Below are 16,108 nucleotides of genomic sequence, written 5' to 3'. Positions count from 1 at the left end.
AAGCAGCGGAAATCAGTTACTCCGAGAAGCAGTGAACTACGGCCAGGAGCTAGAAGCACCCCACAAACGACCCCGATACCATTTATTGGATAACGGGTAATTATTAATAAGTTTTTCTTTCTGTTACAGATAGACGACAATTCAGGACGAACCAGCCAAGAAGAGGACCACCATTCCCCACAGACCTTCCCACCGGGTGGCAAGAATTTTATTTCCAAAATCTGGGTAGAACCTTTCCGCAGTTATCCCAGTGCTAACTGGGCTCTGACTGCACTCCTGGCACTTTCCCCGCTTTGCCTACGCTAAAGGGGAAAAACCATCCCCCACTCACCAGACCCTAACTCCCCAAAACTTTAGGATGCCAAAACAGACGGACGAAAGCCGGCTGTTTGGACATCCTATAGTTTGCCAGGACCACCAGAGAGGGACGAGCTGACGAAGAAAGAAGAAATGGAAGACAAGAAGAGCGCCAGAAGATCCCCTCCGTCAGCGGGGGCATCCTTTTCTCAGGACATAGGATGCCGATGCAACTCTGGGAACTTCCTGAAGTTTTAGTGACTTTCACTCACCTTAGCCTATATTGTCTTAATAAATAATAAACTTTACAAAAAGATGTTATAATATATCATATTCAAAACATTTCTATTAGACTATAAATATGATGATTGTTATGGATAAAATATATATAACATAAATTATCAATAAAAAATAGCTCTATTGCCTACTAATTTTGTATTTCATGTGAATGTTAACAATGTTAAGCCTTTTTCTCCCACATCACTGATATATGTATAGTAGCTTCCACTATATTTGGCATTACGACTTTTCCACTTTACTTTTCCGTCACAAAAGATAATATATAAACTTTCTGAAACTAATAATTATAGTTCTTCCACAATACTATAACATTTTCTATAAGTAAACTGCTTTTTAACACATTGTACCAAACTATAACTGTTGATTAGTTCTAAATTTACCTGAAATCAAACATATTTAGTTTTGTAACTCCTGCTGAAAAAAAGTTTTATTTTTTAATCTGACATCTGGCTTTTGTTAAATAGTTGAACATTTTGCGTCTTGGTTTTCTTATTTTTCAAAATTTCTCTCAGCTAAAGCGATAGCCCACTGAATACCGTGTTCACCAATATGTCATAGAATTGATCTGTATTTTTGTTTACAATGAAAAATAAAAAGTAAAAAGTTGTTCTTTTTAAAGTAAACGTGAGCAATTTCGCATTGTGTTCAGATTTCAAAACGGCTTGCTTATTGGGACACCCTGTACAAGTATAGGTGACATTCAAACAGACTCAATATACTCAATAAAATATATTTACATAATTAAATATCTACCGATGTACCTAAATATTTTTTTTATTCTGTATATTTAACCAGATTAAGTATATTCGTTGTATAAGTTGTGCTTTTTAGTCAACTAAGAGACTAAAAAACAGAAACGTATCAATGAATATAACAATAAAACAATTTTGTAATTTAGCAATAATTATCAACAAGCATGAGTTATAAAAAACATTTTTTTTCAATTTACACCAATTAGGTACTCCTAAGAAGTCTTATCGGCTCCAACCAATTTATATTCATTAGCAAGAGATTTAATAATTGGAATTTTCTCTTTTAATTTCTCTTTAGCGTTTTCGGATTCCGATCCGTTACTCAGCATCAAAGTGACAAAATCATGATACGACATTAATTCAGTGAACTGTCCCTCAGACAAATACTGCTTCAAAAACGATAAAATTGAAGATAAATGTCGTCCACTAGCATGTAACATACACTGTGTGGCTCCTATAAAAATTGCCATAGTAGCCAAATGTAGAACCAGTGCTACATCTTCGCAATTGGCAAGTTCTTCCAACAGTTTATGTTTGTGGTTTAAGACAATAGTTCTGTCCTTTTTCTTGTCAATTTTTTTCAAAATCATACTGCATGAAGCCAAAGCTGGGTCAATACAAGCCATAAAATCTTCAACGCTTTGCCCTTGAAGAGATTTGACGAGAGGTTGAAAGCTAGCACGAAATTCCACAGGCAATTCATTAAGAAACTTTAGTTTTTGGTCAATATTATAACTGTCTGTCACTGTGCTTGAACCACTTTCTGCAGCTGCGTAGTTCAATATTTCAGTCACCACTTCAGTACATATAGTTTTCAGTAAGTACTTATTGAGCTGTCCTTGTAAATCGGCAGAAAGTAGCTTTATTCCTTTCGAAAACAATCGAACTTCTCCAATCAGCTCATTTAGTTTGTCTTGCAACTCATTGTGGGTTTTTCTGCGATTGGCAGATTCATCGGCGACTTTAGATTTAAAGACCTCAGCGGCCAGTTGTAAAGCTGCAGAAGAAAAAAAAGCATTTAAATAAGAATGGTACTAATCTATATCAAAGTTGAATAAAATAAAAGCACTTTTAAATCATGAGTTTTTGTTGTTTGAGTCATTTTTGTACTCCTAATGAAATATACTATTTCCTATTAGACACGGTTTTTGAGAAATGAAAATAATTTTAATATCAAATAATCAAGTGTGATATGGCATTAGAATGCTAATTTTAAGATCTTTTCAAAAATGAAATAATATACAGGGTTTTCCATTATGAAAAACAATTTTTATGTGCGTAAAAAGTTGCTGTAGAAATGTATTTTCAACACTAACGGTTTTCGCCAAGTTTTCTATCAAATTTGAGCATCAATTTTCGCCTATCTCTATTAATAACAGCACTTTCCATTTAAATGCGTCCAATTTGGCCCACCCTGTACTTTAGAAAATTCTGCTCACTACATGCATATAAACTATAAAATAGCACAAACAAAGCTCTGCTTTAGATATACGTTTTCAGTAATTAAAGCAATATTACAGTCCAAAGAGAATAATAAAGTAAAAGTTCACTAAGTCATAAATATTTGATGATATGTGGAGCGATAGTTTCAACAATTATTAAAAACTATTTTTTTTTACTTTAAAACCTGTTGAATGCTCAAATACATCAAGTGGTTTGTTCAACGGTTTGTTAATTTGATATGTTTATGGATTTTTATTTAAACAAACAAAATTAACATCAACACATCACAATATCAATTGAATTCTGTCTCTAACTAAATTCTATTTGGTACATTTTTTCAAGAAATGAGCTGTTTTCAAAACATTACCCCTGCAATTTACCAATTTCTATTTTTATTTTTCAGAAGCAATGGTTTAATTTTTTAACTTATCTTTCATCATCATCATCCCATAAACATGTCAGTCATCAAAGTAGTAGACAGTTTGGAAACAGTGGTTTATTTATAAAAAAAAGTGAAAATTTACTTTACTTTTATTTTTGTGTATAAAGAATTTAAGTAATGTAAGTGTTTTAATTGTAATAAAATAAAAAGCAAGCATTTATTCACACCTGACAATTAAAAAAATACCTTAATGAAAAAAAAATATTCAAAATTCTGAATGTATGGACTTAACCAATGCTGCTCACAAGATTTGACAAAATAACACATTGAGAAAATAGCAAATACACATATTTCTGTGTAACCAATTATAAGGCATACAACTTACTTGATTAAACTAGCAATACTTTTAAAATTGATCATATATTCTCCTATAAGTAGTCATTTTTGCAGAAGTTTTTATGATACCTACATTTTTCAATTTGAAAACAGCAAAGAAAAAGTTCTGTAATTAAAAAAAAACTTTAATTTTGATAGGTATTACAAGCAAATGAATTCTATTTTCTGGTAATGTTTTGATTTCATTTCAGTTTACTTTTACCTATTTGGTTTTCTTTACCATTGTCAACATGTTTTAATAGTTCAGTTAATTTTGATACACCTCACACTGACCCCCACAATTATTCAACACCAATATGACTATGAAATTTTTACATTGCTGGTACCTTTCTAGTAATTGGAAAAATAGTCATAAAGCCCTAATATGTGCTCTTTTCAAAAGACTCTCAGAACTTTCTATATAAAATTGCACAAACTCACTTTCAGTTTTTTACAATTTTTTTTCTACTTTTCAGGACATAAAATAATGAAACTTTACCACAGATTTGCTTACCTTTCTCATTAAGTTTCGGCAACAAATATTCTGCAACTGGTTCAATTAAAACATCCAAACCTTCCTCCTCCAGAAAATTGTTAATCAGGTCTTTGACATCCTCAACTTCCATTACTCTAAACTCCTTTTTACTCTCAGTGGCAATATCCTCATCAGCATCAACTTTATGGCCTCCCCTTACATGTTTTTTAGTTGATTTTGTTTTAGTTTCCCTTCCTTGAGTACCCCCACCACTTTTTCCACCAGTAGCCTTTTTCCTCCTTTCCTCTCTCTTATCTGCTTTTTCCTCCACCTCCTCCCCTTTACTCCCACCTCTATTTCCCTGAGTTTCAACCAGGTATTGCTGATATTTTCCAGAATCAACAGCATTTTGAGTTTTTTCCTTCAGAGCTTCAGAGCACAACTCTGAAAGTTTATCAATGTATGTTTTACTCAAAATGTAATCTTCTATAAGTACAGTTTGTTGCTGTTTTACTCCTTGGAGTAACTTCTGTAAAATTAGAGATATATCTGTGCTTGAAAAAACTGAAGGTAAACTGTTTTGTAGGTCAAGATAGCTTTTACTAGAAATACATTCTTCTATATCAGCTTCAACTCTTTCTAATATAGTTTTTGAAGCTACTAAAGTGTCAAGAAAGATGAAGTTATCATTTGGAAAATGTTTCTTTAAATAGGTTTTATAGTCAGAGATTCCCAATCGTCCTAGAGCATCAAACTCTAAATAACCATTTTGCTTGTAAAATGTTGTGGCCCACTCATTTTGTGATCTGGAGTAACAGTTAGGAATATATTGGGAACCAGGTAGACGACTAGTTAGAGACCCATACATGGATGTCTGGTCAAATAAGGAGAAAAAAAGTTTTTCACTCAAACCAATTTGACTCAATACTGAGCTGACAGGAGTAGGTCGAGTAAGCCCTGCAAGTGCCCCCTTTATTTTAGCCTTACTACGAGCAATAAAAGATTCTGTAAAGAACACTTTGGGGTCATTTTGATCTTGTCTACCAAAAATCAGACTGCCTAAATGTTTCTCTAGAACTTGCTGTTGTAAAAATTCAGCAGGCAAATCATAAGTAATTGTAAGTTCACCCACATTGATTTGTCCTTGTTGTTGGAGTTTTTCATTGATTTCCCCTGCAATCCTAGTAATGTAGGTGGAGTCTATTAGTTGACCCAACACATGATGAATATCTTTTCTACTTTTGAGAACATCATTTAAATGGGCACTGATATTGCCAAAGTCAACACCAATGATTTTGGCAAGCTCTGCATGGTCAATTCGACCTCCACTTACATAAAGTTCATTTTGTATATCTGTTACTAGTTGAGCAGGAGTCAAGTATTCTTTACCGTCACTAGTAAAGATTAGCTCGATTAGTTTTTTCTCAATCAGCCAAGAAACGATTTCCACACAGTTTCTTTCAGAAAGTTTTTGACTAGTTGAGCTAAGTTGGACTTTTTGAAAGTCGGCAGCCAACCGCTTAATTTCTTCCCAGTCAGCCATTTGCTGGTTGATTTTTGTTGTTAATTACACTATCTAAAACAAATTTTAGTTGTTAATCTATAATATACTTTTAAATTAACTTACATAAACAAATACCATATGGATTGTTTTGTTATGTTATGATGGTTGATGGCCATGATGATGACACAGAGAAAAACTGTCAACTGTCATTTCTATGATTCTCTCTGACAATTGCCCTTCTTCACTTCTTTTTGGTATAAAGTGCTACTCAGTGTTTTCACTCGAGATGTGTTTTCACCCGGTTTTTCAATTTTCAAGGGTTTTAGTTTAAATTCCTCGGATGGAGCCTTTTCCAAGATGAAAAACAACAAGAGAAGACGGATTAGACTTAAGCTGCAGGCTATAAAAAATCTTTTTGTCTACGACCAATCAATAATGCAGTAATATTCAGCCTGTTGATAGAAGTTAAATGAGAGTCATATATCGTCAGAGTGATTAATAATGAATGAGGTTCCAGCATGTTGTGCAACATTGTTGTAATACAAATGTATCCAGTAGATTCGTACCTTAGAAAAACGTAGATGCGTCACACAATATCTCCAGGCTCTCTAGTTGTATACTGAAGTGTCGTGATCTGATATTATTGCAATTTTAGTTGTGGTTTGGGCAATCTTCCTCTATTTATCCCTGTCTAAGGTATTTCTGATGTTTTCTTGACATTGAACTCCTTAGCTTGGTCGATTTATCGTTTTGGGGCAGAGTCCTCGAAGTCGTTTCTCTTCCAGCTTTCTCTGCACCATCAGTTTTGTGAGATTGTTGCTGCTTTGTTACTAAAGGTTACCAAATTCTAAACTCTTTTGCTTTCTCGATGATATGCACACAATAGACATTTACAAAACGGTTTCAGCGCTCTATCATTTTATGCTATTTGCAGTTTCTTGTTCGGTAGAAACTGCTTTTAATTTACAGACTTCTCACAAAATAAGTGCGAAGCTAAGTAATATTTAAATGACATAAGATATATATTTCAGTTGCTCAGAAAAATAGTTATCGCATCTTTAAAATGGTTGAAGAAGTAAAAAGTAATTACAACTGTCGATGCTTTATTTGGTTTCTTGCATTAAACGATGAAAACTGATTACTATTCGTTTTTGTGCCTGCAATCCTGTATGCGGAATGGGTATAAGTTCTTATAAATAAACTCTTGGATTTGTTTGTATATGAATCGTCTGTCATCGGTCAAAACACAAATGTCTTGTCAACCGTCAAACTATTGTAATTATCAAATTATTAATTTCAATTTGGTAAACATGGCAGACCGAAAGGCGAAAGCCAAGAAAAATGCCCCCAAATCCAATTTTGGGGGCTCAATATCGAATTCAGTGTTGTGCCCAATATGCAGAACAATTCTAACTGAACCTGTCACGTTGCCGTGCAATCATGTGTTTTGTAAACCTTGTTTTGAAGGTTCCATGGAGAATGCAAGTTTGGTTTGCCCTTTGTGCAGAATTAGGGTTGGATCTTGGTATAGACGGTCGAAAAAAGCAGGCAAAATTATTGACCAGGTTCTTTGGAGTGCTATTCAGAGGCAGTATCCTCTGGAAGTGAGAAACAAGCTTCAAGGAATTGACAATGACATTGAAAAAGGTAGGCATTTTTGTGTATATTTACTGGGGGGCTTCAAATCTAGGCATTATGTGTTACTACTTTTAATTTATGTTTAGCAGTGCATACATTGTAATGCTATGTCTCTGTAATATGTTGTAACATGTCTGTAACAGCAAATAATTAGTGACTACTGACTAGTAACCAGTAGCACAGTACATTTAAGTGAATAACCTTCTTCAAATGAGAACATACAAAAAATTATTAGGAAATTCTGTTTTTTATTTGTTCTGTATAAGCTCCTGTAAAAGTTGGGGTAAAACTATCATCTAGTTGTTAGAATGCTCCTTAGATGTTCTTGATCCTGATCCCTCCTGAGATGTTAGGTACTTTGGATATCAAGTTTTTTAGGAATGGTTTTGAAAAGGGCATTTATGTCAGTTTCCTCAACATTGGTAAGTTGAATTAGCCAATGTTGGGGAAACAGACATAAATGTTTACAGTAAATAGTAAATAATGTGAAGTAGGGTTACTACACACAAATTGATGATTTAAGTATAATTTTGGTTTAGTACCTACATGAAAAAAAAAATAAATAAATAAATTAGTGTGCAGTAATAATTATTATTGTTAAGTAGGGTAGTTAAGTAGTGATGTGCAGAACAAAAATCGCCATCAGAACAGGGTATCATAGCAGAAAAGCAAGATAAACAACTAGTGAGTCATGAAAATGAACTTATAGTGCTGATATACTGTATGCTGGCTTCTAAATAAACTTGTTTTTATAATAATTTTTATGATTTCCATATAAATTATCATTTAAATTAGGACTTTATTCAGAGGTGGAAATACCAGCTCTTAGAATACTATCTTTATTTTATTAATAGTTTATTGCTTATTAATTTTAGCACTACCAAGTTCCCTATACTAATTAATATTACATCACAGATAACATAAAAGCCACACCAGAATCTAGCTTGCTAGACACACTATTGCACTATTCAAAAGTGAAGATTTCTGCAAATATAAAAGTTTGCATGTTTATGGGTTTTGGCTTTGCTATGACGAATCTGAAGAGGATTTTGTTGATCTGCCCTTAAATCCTAAGCATTCCAACTTAATTCTCATTACCAGTGAAATAAACTTGTTTTCTGAGGCAGAAAAATGTTTTCTGAAATTTTGGTTGTTATAGAGATAGTATGTGTTTTGTATTTTTTGTTATAATAAATTGGGTGATTTTTTGGATCATTTTAAAAACCTTGTCATTTCGAAACAAATCAACGGATTTTAATGCGGTTTGGACGGTCATTGGGCTTTATTTATTGGTGTTTTGCTGATTTGAAAAACTTTTACTTTAATGCACTGTAATTGCACTATACAGGGTGGGAAAGAAGCGAGTGCAAAAAAGTGAAATTTTTAAGTAGCATCTAATTGACTATTTTTTTTTTTTAGTTGTTTCAACATAAGGAAGTGTTGTTTATTTTGATATTTCGGGACGTTTTTAATAAGTCATTATTTATAGGTCAATATTTTTCTCCTTCACCAAAAAATAAAGCTCAATGATAGTTCAAACACAAAACTTCTCTCTGTCAAAAACCGTTCCGATTGAGGTGGCGTACAGTTTATTTTTCATATAACAATGACAACTTTCAATAAATAACACATTTGGTACCAGAAAAAGATGAATTAACCTATTTCAGATCAACCAGTAATAGTTGTAGCTAGTCCAGGAGAAATTAGACGAGAATACGAAAAAGAGAAGTTAAAACATGTAGAAGAGCAAAGGAAGATTAGGGACGCGGAAGAAAAAGCCAGTGCCATTTTTATTAAAAAGCTTAAACAAGAGGAAGAGCTTAGAAAACAGATGGAAGAAAAGAAATTACAGTAAGTATTGTACTATTTCTGAATAAAGCATCAAAACTTATAACCATTTGCTATCAGATTGGATGCCTTGTTAGCAAAAAAACTAGAAGAAGAACTCAATGAACCTTCTACCTCAAAAAAGTCTCCGCGTAAAGGGGTGAAGAAAACGACCCCAAAATCTGGTACACTAGACAGATTTCTTCAGTCTGAAGAAAAATCGTTATTACCAGTTAACAAAGCCAGTTTCACGTTGACTCCTCATCGACCCACAAAATTTATCAGAAAAATTCCTTCAACTAGTCCAATTTTACTAAAATCTAGTCAGGGCTCTGGAAAACTGGCTAAAAAATTCCAAGTATCATCCAGCCCGTTGAAAACCTACTTTATCAAAGAATATCCTTGCCAAGTGGTTGCGACTAAAGAAAGTCCGCGAAATGTCACTAGAGAGAATAATTTTGCTGATCTCGATTTTCGGGATTATTTGGGTAAAATGGAATCCAAGCGAAAAAGCGACAAATCTACAGCTGATCAGGTAGTTAGTAATGATCTTTTTTTTTGAAATGTATTCCCTTGCTTTATGGTCTACTAATTTAGGATCAGTCAAGTGAACGAGACTCTTGCCTAAGCGGCTACAAAAGCAGTGGAAGTGAAGATAACAGTGACGTAATTGACCAAGAATGCAAGTTTTACTTTAAGCCAATTGACTTGGAAAAGCGCTTTCATTTGCCGTGGAAACCTCCGTTGAAATTGCGTACAGTTAGGGGCAACAATGAGGACAATTCGCCGATTAGGTGAGTTAAATTATATTTTAAATTTGTTAAAATGTTTATGTTTTTCAATTTGATTTTTTGAATATCAGCATAAAATGCTTCAATAAAAATTATTATTTATAGAATCATAAAAATTAGTTTTGGGAGTTTGTGGAAAACATTCAAACATATATTGCAACGTTCTTATTACCATGAAACACTCTGTATACTATTTTGAAAAATTTTATGTACAAGGTGATTCACGTTATTCGACATGACAGATTGAACTGATTGAATAAAACTTTCAGCTTTAAAACATGTTTGATTTTGTAATGAAAATCGGAATATTGGAAAAGTATCTTTTAAAATTATTTTCAATATGTACAGGGTGATTCTAATTCTAATCTGACAACAAAGTTTCAGAATTTTTTGCAAATTGTCAGAATCTGATGTCAAGATTAGCATATCAATATATCAATCACTTGTTAATGTTTTGACACATATTTTGATTATTTTAAATGGAGAACCGTATTTTATTTTGCTCTGATTTCAAATATACATATTTTATTAAAGTTATGTTGGTTATTCTTTGAAAAATATAAGGTTTTTCGTAAAAATCGAAAAACAAAACAATTTTATAATTGGCGCACACTAGATGATAATTGAAAGCAGAAAATAAAAGAAGAAAAATTGACAGGAGAGAAGAAGAGAAATGAAAGAAATGGCGTCAAATTTGGTGGATATGATTTTTATGTCAAAAATCAATTAAATCAAAAAAATATAAATGGAAAAGAAGAAGAGGTGAAAGAAGAGAAGACAAAGTGAAATGAAAAAAAAAACGGGAAACTTAGTGGATATTATTTTTGCGCCCAAAATTGTATTCTACCAGGTTAAAAAAGTAAAAACTATAAAAAAAGAAAATGAGTTTAGAAGAGAGAAGAAATGAATAATTGAAAGGAGAATATAACAAAAAGTGAATTGAAAGGAGAGAATGAAAGAAGAATAATTAACAGGAGAGAAGTACAGAAGAATAATTGACAGGATAGAAGGAGCAGTTAAAACAGAAAAAAGGCCTCAAAATTAATGGACATTATTTTTGCCTCAAAAATTGTATTCTACCATATTAAAAAAAGAATAAAAGAAGAATAGTTGAAAAGAGAGAAAAAAAAGAAAAATTGACGGGAGAGGGAGAAGTGAAAAGAGAGAATTAATGGGAATTATTTTCACGCCAAAAATTGTACTCTTTGAGATTAAAAAAATAACAATATATGAAAGCAGAAAATAAAATAAGAAGCATTGAAAGGAGAGAATAATAAAAATATGATTAATAGGAAAGAAGAAATGAAGAATAATTGACAGGGAGAGAAAAAGAAGTGAAATGAAAGAAAACACTCCAAACTTAGTAGTTATTATTTTTACGCCAAGAATTATGTTCTACGATGTCAAAAAAAATACATAAATAAATTGAAAATAGAAGAAAATAAGAAGACTTGAAAGGAGAGACGAAAAGGCGTCAAATGTCAAAAAATGTTTGATTTCTTTTACGTCATAAAATTGTATTGTACCCGATTAGAAAAAAAGAAGGAAAGAAAAAGAAGAGAATAAATGGAAAATAATTAACAGAAGAGAAGAAAAGAATGAAGAGAAAAGGCTACAAAATTAATGGATATTATTTTTGCGCTAAAAATTGTATACTACCAGATTAAAAAAAAGGAAAGCTGAAAGGAAGCAAGGAAAGAAGAATTGGCAGGAAAGAAGGTAGTTTAGTGTGTTTAAAACTTAAAATAGTATAATCTGAGGAAAAAAATTATATTCTGTTAGTTTTCCTAAAAATCAACGTTTGGCGCGTCAGATATGTATAGACGAAAAAAAAAGTAACCAACATAACCTCAATAAAATACATATTATTTGAAATCAGAAGAAAAAAAAAGATTTTTTGATTGAGTGTTTTAATGCTAAATGGTTTGGTCACTTACACGTAATGTTAAACGTTTTAATGCAATTTTGTTTCATTAGGTAACAGGGTTTTTGTTTTAAATTATTTTCAGAGCTCCTTCTGGAAGTTTCTCGTACCTTAACAAAGAACCGTCAGCATTCGCGCGTTTCATCAAAGATGAAGTCGATTTCCAGTCTAACGCATCCTCATCCAGTGAACTGGAAATGGAACAAACCTCCGTCAGTCATAAACGGTCGTTTTCACCAGAAATTCGCAGTTCAGCTACTAAAAAACTGCGAATTTCACTCGAAAAAAGTCCTCCGTTTTATGGATTTGACAGTTCAACAATTTTTCCTCTCGATATTCCAAAAGTTTCTCGTCGTGTGGATGCTTCACCGTTTTATGGTTTTGATGTTCTACAATTAACCGAGTCGGTTCGGCAAAAGGATAAACTTAATAAAGTGGTTACAAGGCTACTTAACTGCAGCCCTCGAAAAACTAATAATGAGACGGATATTAACAAAAATTTCTGTAAAAACCAAAAACAATCTAAAGAAATTAAAGTGCAAACCAGTCCTCTAAAATCCGCTTTAAAAAATGTGATGATATCGTCGCCCAGCCTGTTTGACAGTGACTCAGACGAAAATCTTCATAATCTAATCAACTCAATCTGCGACCAATCTTGGGAGAATAGTCTAAAAACCCCGAAGAATGGTTTGAGAAACTCTGGCAAACCTGAGACAGTGACAAGTGATACAATGGCTGTGATTGAAGTAAGGAAGTTACAAAGTGATGGAAAAACCACCAAATCCACTCCGAAAAAAGTAATGAAGGATTGGGAGGAGAGAAAACGACAGGAAGAAGCAGATTTTCTGTACGCTAAGAAGCTGCAAGCCCAGTTTGACTTAATCGGAACTACTTCGCGCACGCGTCGTGGTACAGAACGTCAGATCACGTTGGACGAAATGCTTTCTTCAGCGTAGGCTTTGCAAGTCGAATTAGGTGGCCATATGTTGAAACACTCCGTACAGTATAGCTTTATTTTCATGGATAAGTGTGACGTTATTGTAGTTTTTACCGGCCGAATCAGTATTGCGGTGACTAGTAGTTGTTTAATGTTTCACGTAAGTACAAAAGTATTCGCGCGAACTGTGAGCTGGCAATAATTTCTGAAAATTGGCAGTTTAATAAGTTTTTCTGATTTTTTCTATTTTTTTCATAGAAATCCATTTCTAAATTAGTTAGTAGAGTTTGTGTTGGTATTTATTGTTTATTAGTTGCAATAATTTTGTATTTATATATATTTTGAGTTGTTTCATGATCAGTATGGAATTCTTAAAACATGGCAGTTACAAAGAAGGTTAAGTGAAAGAAGAAAGTCAGGTAGGTAGGTCATTTCAATATTTGATTTGTTTTTTATTTGTACATTATAATAGATGTCTAATAAAAATATAAATTTTCTTTAAAACTTGGTGTTTAATACCAAAAAAAAAAACATCCTGTAATTCCTTTTGTATACCAAAAAATGAAAAACTCCCAAACATGTCCCGAAGTATCAACCAAACCCATTATATGACGCAAAGAATTGTTTAATAGAATATTCTCATACCGCGTTATAAGGAGCTCAGCTCAGAGATTCATAACTTGTTACAGGAATGAGAAATTTTTAAATAAACTGTGCGCCACTTCAACCGGGACAGTGATTGTTTTTGGGTCATTTTTAAAACCTTGCCATTTCTAAACGAAACGACAGATTTTGATGCAGTTTGGACTATCATTGAGCTTAATTTATGGGATTTTGGTTGATGGAAAAAACTCTGACTTAAATGCACCGCCACTGTACTATACAGGGTGAAAACAAAGCGCGTGCAAAAAAGTGAAATTTTCAAGTAGTTCCCAATTGATCAATAATTTGTTTTAAACAACAGTTTAGGTCAATATCGGGACATTTGCCCGTTTACCAAATTAGGATCCTGTAACTCAAGAAGTAGCGATGTATACAAAAAATGCGACATAGCAGTGCTCAATCTCGAATTAAGGCAGTAGCTTTGAACTGTCATTTTAAGTCATGTGTGTAGGTCCCATGTTTTGCATAATTTTAAGTCAACTCTTTTAACCATACAGGGTGTTTTAGAGACAGTTAAAGTGGAAGAACAATTTGTGCAAACAATTTAAAGTTTTACGGACTGTCGCTGGACACCCTGTAAGGTCTTACCAAATATGGGGCTTGTCCTGAAAAGTACTCAGATTATGTAACAGATAATGTTGAACATACAACGGCATTTGAATGATGATACAAATTTTGAATGATACAAACCTGCTAATATGGCTTAATTCAAGAATTCAGCTTGGAAGAGTGTTTTATCCATTTTCCTTCCAGAAAAATCGGTATTTCTTCGGACACATGACGTTAATTAAGAAATCCTAGACAACAAGTTCCTATGTAAGAAAAAAGTTAAAATTATTTATTAGTAAAGTGGCTGTAATTTAATACTTTTTTTGCGCACGTTCTTATCCCACTTTGATTGTCTTTAGCCACCCTATATGGTCTTATTGGTCATGGGGTTGTTTACCCGAGCACCCACTGTGACGTCACAGAGTTCAACTGAGTAAGCCATCTTTTATCCTGGTTTTAATGTCCACTCAGACCTAACCTAACTAAATGTCGAAATTATGTCAATTTTATGTCATATGTCATCTGTTTTCAAAATCACCTTGTTGACTATAAAAAAATAATTTTCCTGAAAAAAATTTGGAAAAATCCTAGTCCCAGCTGACGACTCTGGTCCTGTCAAAACATCTTTATGTAATTTGCATGAATAAAAAGTTAAAATAATTCAGCATGTTTGTTAACACAGTAAGTATTTTCTTGCATACTTGAACAGAATAATTTTTGTCCAGATTATTTTTTAATAGTTTATCTAAAGTATTGTACTTTAAAACTAAAAATAGGTTATAAGAAGGGGTCTACTTCCTGCTGCTGCTCTAGTAGCTGAAGCCAAGTTAGGCCAAAAACCTGAAGATCAAAAAAACCAATCAATCACATGCAGGTACACACTATGATTCAGGTTTTAGTTTATGAACTAATACACTGACTTTGTAGGCCTAGTGAACTGCCAATCTACACTCCAGACCCAGTCACTAGAACAATCCAACGAACTGATCAGGACCAGGCACCAAACTTTATTGAAAATTCCGTCAAATCAGTCAGACAGACCCTTGGAAAGTTTACAAATGAATTTGTTGCTTATGAAAAAGTGGCCAAACAGAGTTTAAGTGAAAGTAGAGAAAATGTGGAATGTAAGTTATATTTACTTTAATAGAATAATCAGATTTTAGTTAGTTGCTTTTAAGGGTTGGTTGATTATTTGCGCCAAGAAGACAATACATTACCTAAAGCTGGAGCTATAGGAATTGGAGCTTTAACAGGTTTAATTTTTGGTTTGAGAGGGGGTTTGTTCAAAAGAACCATATATGCAACCACTGGTGCATTGGGAATGGCTGCAGTGTGTTATCCTAAAGAAGCTTCAGTATATGCAGAACAAGGGCTAGTTGAAGGCAAAAAATATCTAACTATTGCCTATAACTTTGTTTATGGAGGTAAGTGACAGTTACATTTAAAAGTGTTTGGCTTGTGTGAGGACATTTGTAAATAGAATAAGATTTTCAGTAAAAAAAGATGATCCTCCACTTGAACTTCCTTCTCTACCTAAACTACCGACAAGTGCTTCAGAAGTATGGGATTCAATAAAATCATCTGTATCATCACTTATTTCAGGTGAACCATCTAAAGCTGAAAATGTTAGCAGTTCAGAAAAGGTAAGTAGCAGCCCTACCGAAATGTCTTTTGATGCCCAAAACCTTTATCCCCCTGAAACCCTTACTGAATCTCCTGAAAAAAAATTGTCTGGTAAGACCCCACTCCTTATTAATGTCATACTATAAAATTTTCTTCTTAAATGACTACCAGTGTACCATATTTTAAATTTTTTAGGTTCTTAAAAAATGAAGGATTGACTAAAACACCAGTGGGAAGTATTTTGTTTTTAACTGTATTTAATTGTCTCAAGGAAGCTGTGAAAATTTAGTCTCAAAGTTATGGTGATTTAAATTATTGTTATTCAATAAAACAGTGACGATTTGTTGCTTCTGTTTGTCTCATTAGTAAATTAACTTGCCTTTTTCTTTAACACATACAAATTAGCAATTTTGTATGATTAATACAGATTGGCTCTGTTGTATTAATGTGAATACTAAAAAAAATAACTAAAATACCATGTGCCACTTTTTGGCAAAAGAATAACTTCAGCCTTTTTCCAATTTTTCGGAAAGTACAATTTCTTTAAACAAGAATTTACAATGCGTGTGTTAAGCAGAGTGTCGGACAACAGAAGTTTATTAGATTCCCCCTGTATAATCACGTATAG

The 16,108-nt window shown here is 33.0% G+C and overlaps 3 protein-coding genes across 7 annotated transcripts; 2 read left to right on the top strand and 1 right to left on the bottom strand.

Annotated features, from left to right (window-relative positions):
* Positions 1–1,311: 1,311 nt before the first annotated feature.
* Ufl1 (UFM1 specific ligase 1) lies at positions 1,312–5,803 on the bottom strand. Of its 2 annotated transcripts, none has more exons than XM_081979307.1 (3): positions 5,652–5,803; positions 4,064–5,600; positions 1,312–2,346 (listed from the first exon to the last, which is right to left on the bottom strand). In XM_081979307.1, the coding sequence occupies exons 2-3, from the start codon at positions 5,565–5,567 to the stop codon at positions 1,562–1,564; spliced, it is 2,289 nt and encodes a 762-aa protein (XP_081835433.1). In that variant the 5' UTR covers positions 5,568–5,600; positions 5,652–5,803; the 3' UTR covers positions 1,312–1,561. The 2 variants fall into 2 exon arrangements, with proteins under 2 accessions (XP_081835433.1, XP_081835434.1); XM_081979308.1 differs by having other exon boundaries at positions 4,064–5,596; positions 5,652–5,771.
* A 1,004-nt stretch (positions 5,804–6,807) lies between these two features.
* Positions 6,808–13,149, top strand: LOC145728796 (uncharacterized). 2 transcript variants are annotated; one of them, XM_081979309.1, is made up of 5 exons: positions 6,808–7,175; positions 8,834–9,017; positions 9,075–9,531; positions 9,591–9,787; positions 11,794–13,149. In XM_081979309.1, the coding sequence occupies exons 1-5, from the start codon at positions 6,839–6,841 to the stop codon at positions 12,662–12,664; spliced, it is 2,046 nt and encodes a 681-aa protein (XP_081835435.1). In that variant the 5' UTR covers positions 6,808–6,838; the 3' UTR covers positions 12,665–13,149. The 2 variants fall into 2 exon arrangements, with proteins under 2 accessions (XP_081835435.1, XP_081835436.1); XM_081979310.1 differs by having other exon boundaries at positions 6,809–7,175; positions 9,075–9,528.
* Positions 13,150–14,376: 1,227 nt separating this feature from the next.
* Mic26-27 (MICOS complex subunit 26/27) lies at positions 14,377–15,829 on the top strand. Of its 3 annotated transcripts, none has more exons than XM_081979313.1 (6): positions 14,377–14,538; positions 14,634–14,731; positions 14,785–14,981; positions 15,036–15,281; positions 15,460–15,591; positions 15,676–15,829. In XM_081979313.1, exons 1-6 carry the CDS (start codon positions 14,524–14,526, stop codon positions 15,681–15,683), a joined length of 696 nt encoding a protein of 231 aa, XP_081835439.1. In that variant the 5' UTR covers positions 14,377–14,523; the 3' UTR covers positions 15,684–15,829. The 3 variants fall into 3 exon arrangements, with proteins under 3 accessions (XP_081835439.1, XP_081835437.1, XP_081835438.1); XM_081979311.1 differs by having other exon boundaries at positions 15,352–15,591; XM_081979312.1 differs by having other exon boundaries at positions 14,378–14,538; positions 15,352–15,500.
* The last annotated feature ends 279 nt before the right edge of the window (positions 15,830–16,108 follow it).

The sequence above is a fragment of the Ips typographus genome, linkage group LG4 (genome assembly GCF_016097725.1).
Source record: "Ips typographus isolate SLU linkage group LG4, UJ_Ityp_2.0, whole genome shotgun sequence".
NCBI lineage: Eukaryota > Metazoa > Arthropoda > Insecta > Coleoptera > Curculionidae > Ips > Ips typographus.
This window is presented reverse-complemented; position numbering and strand designations above follow the sequence as displayed.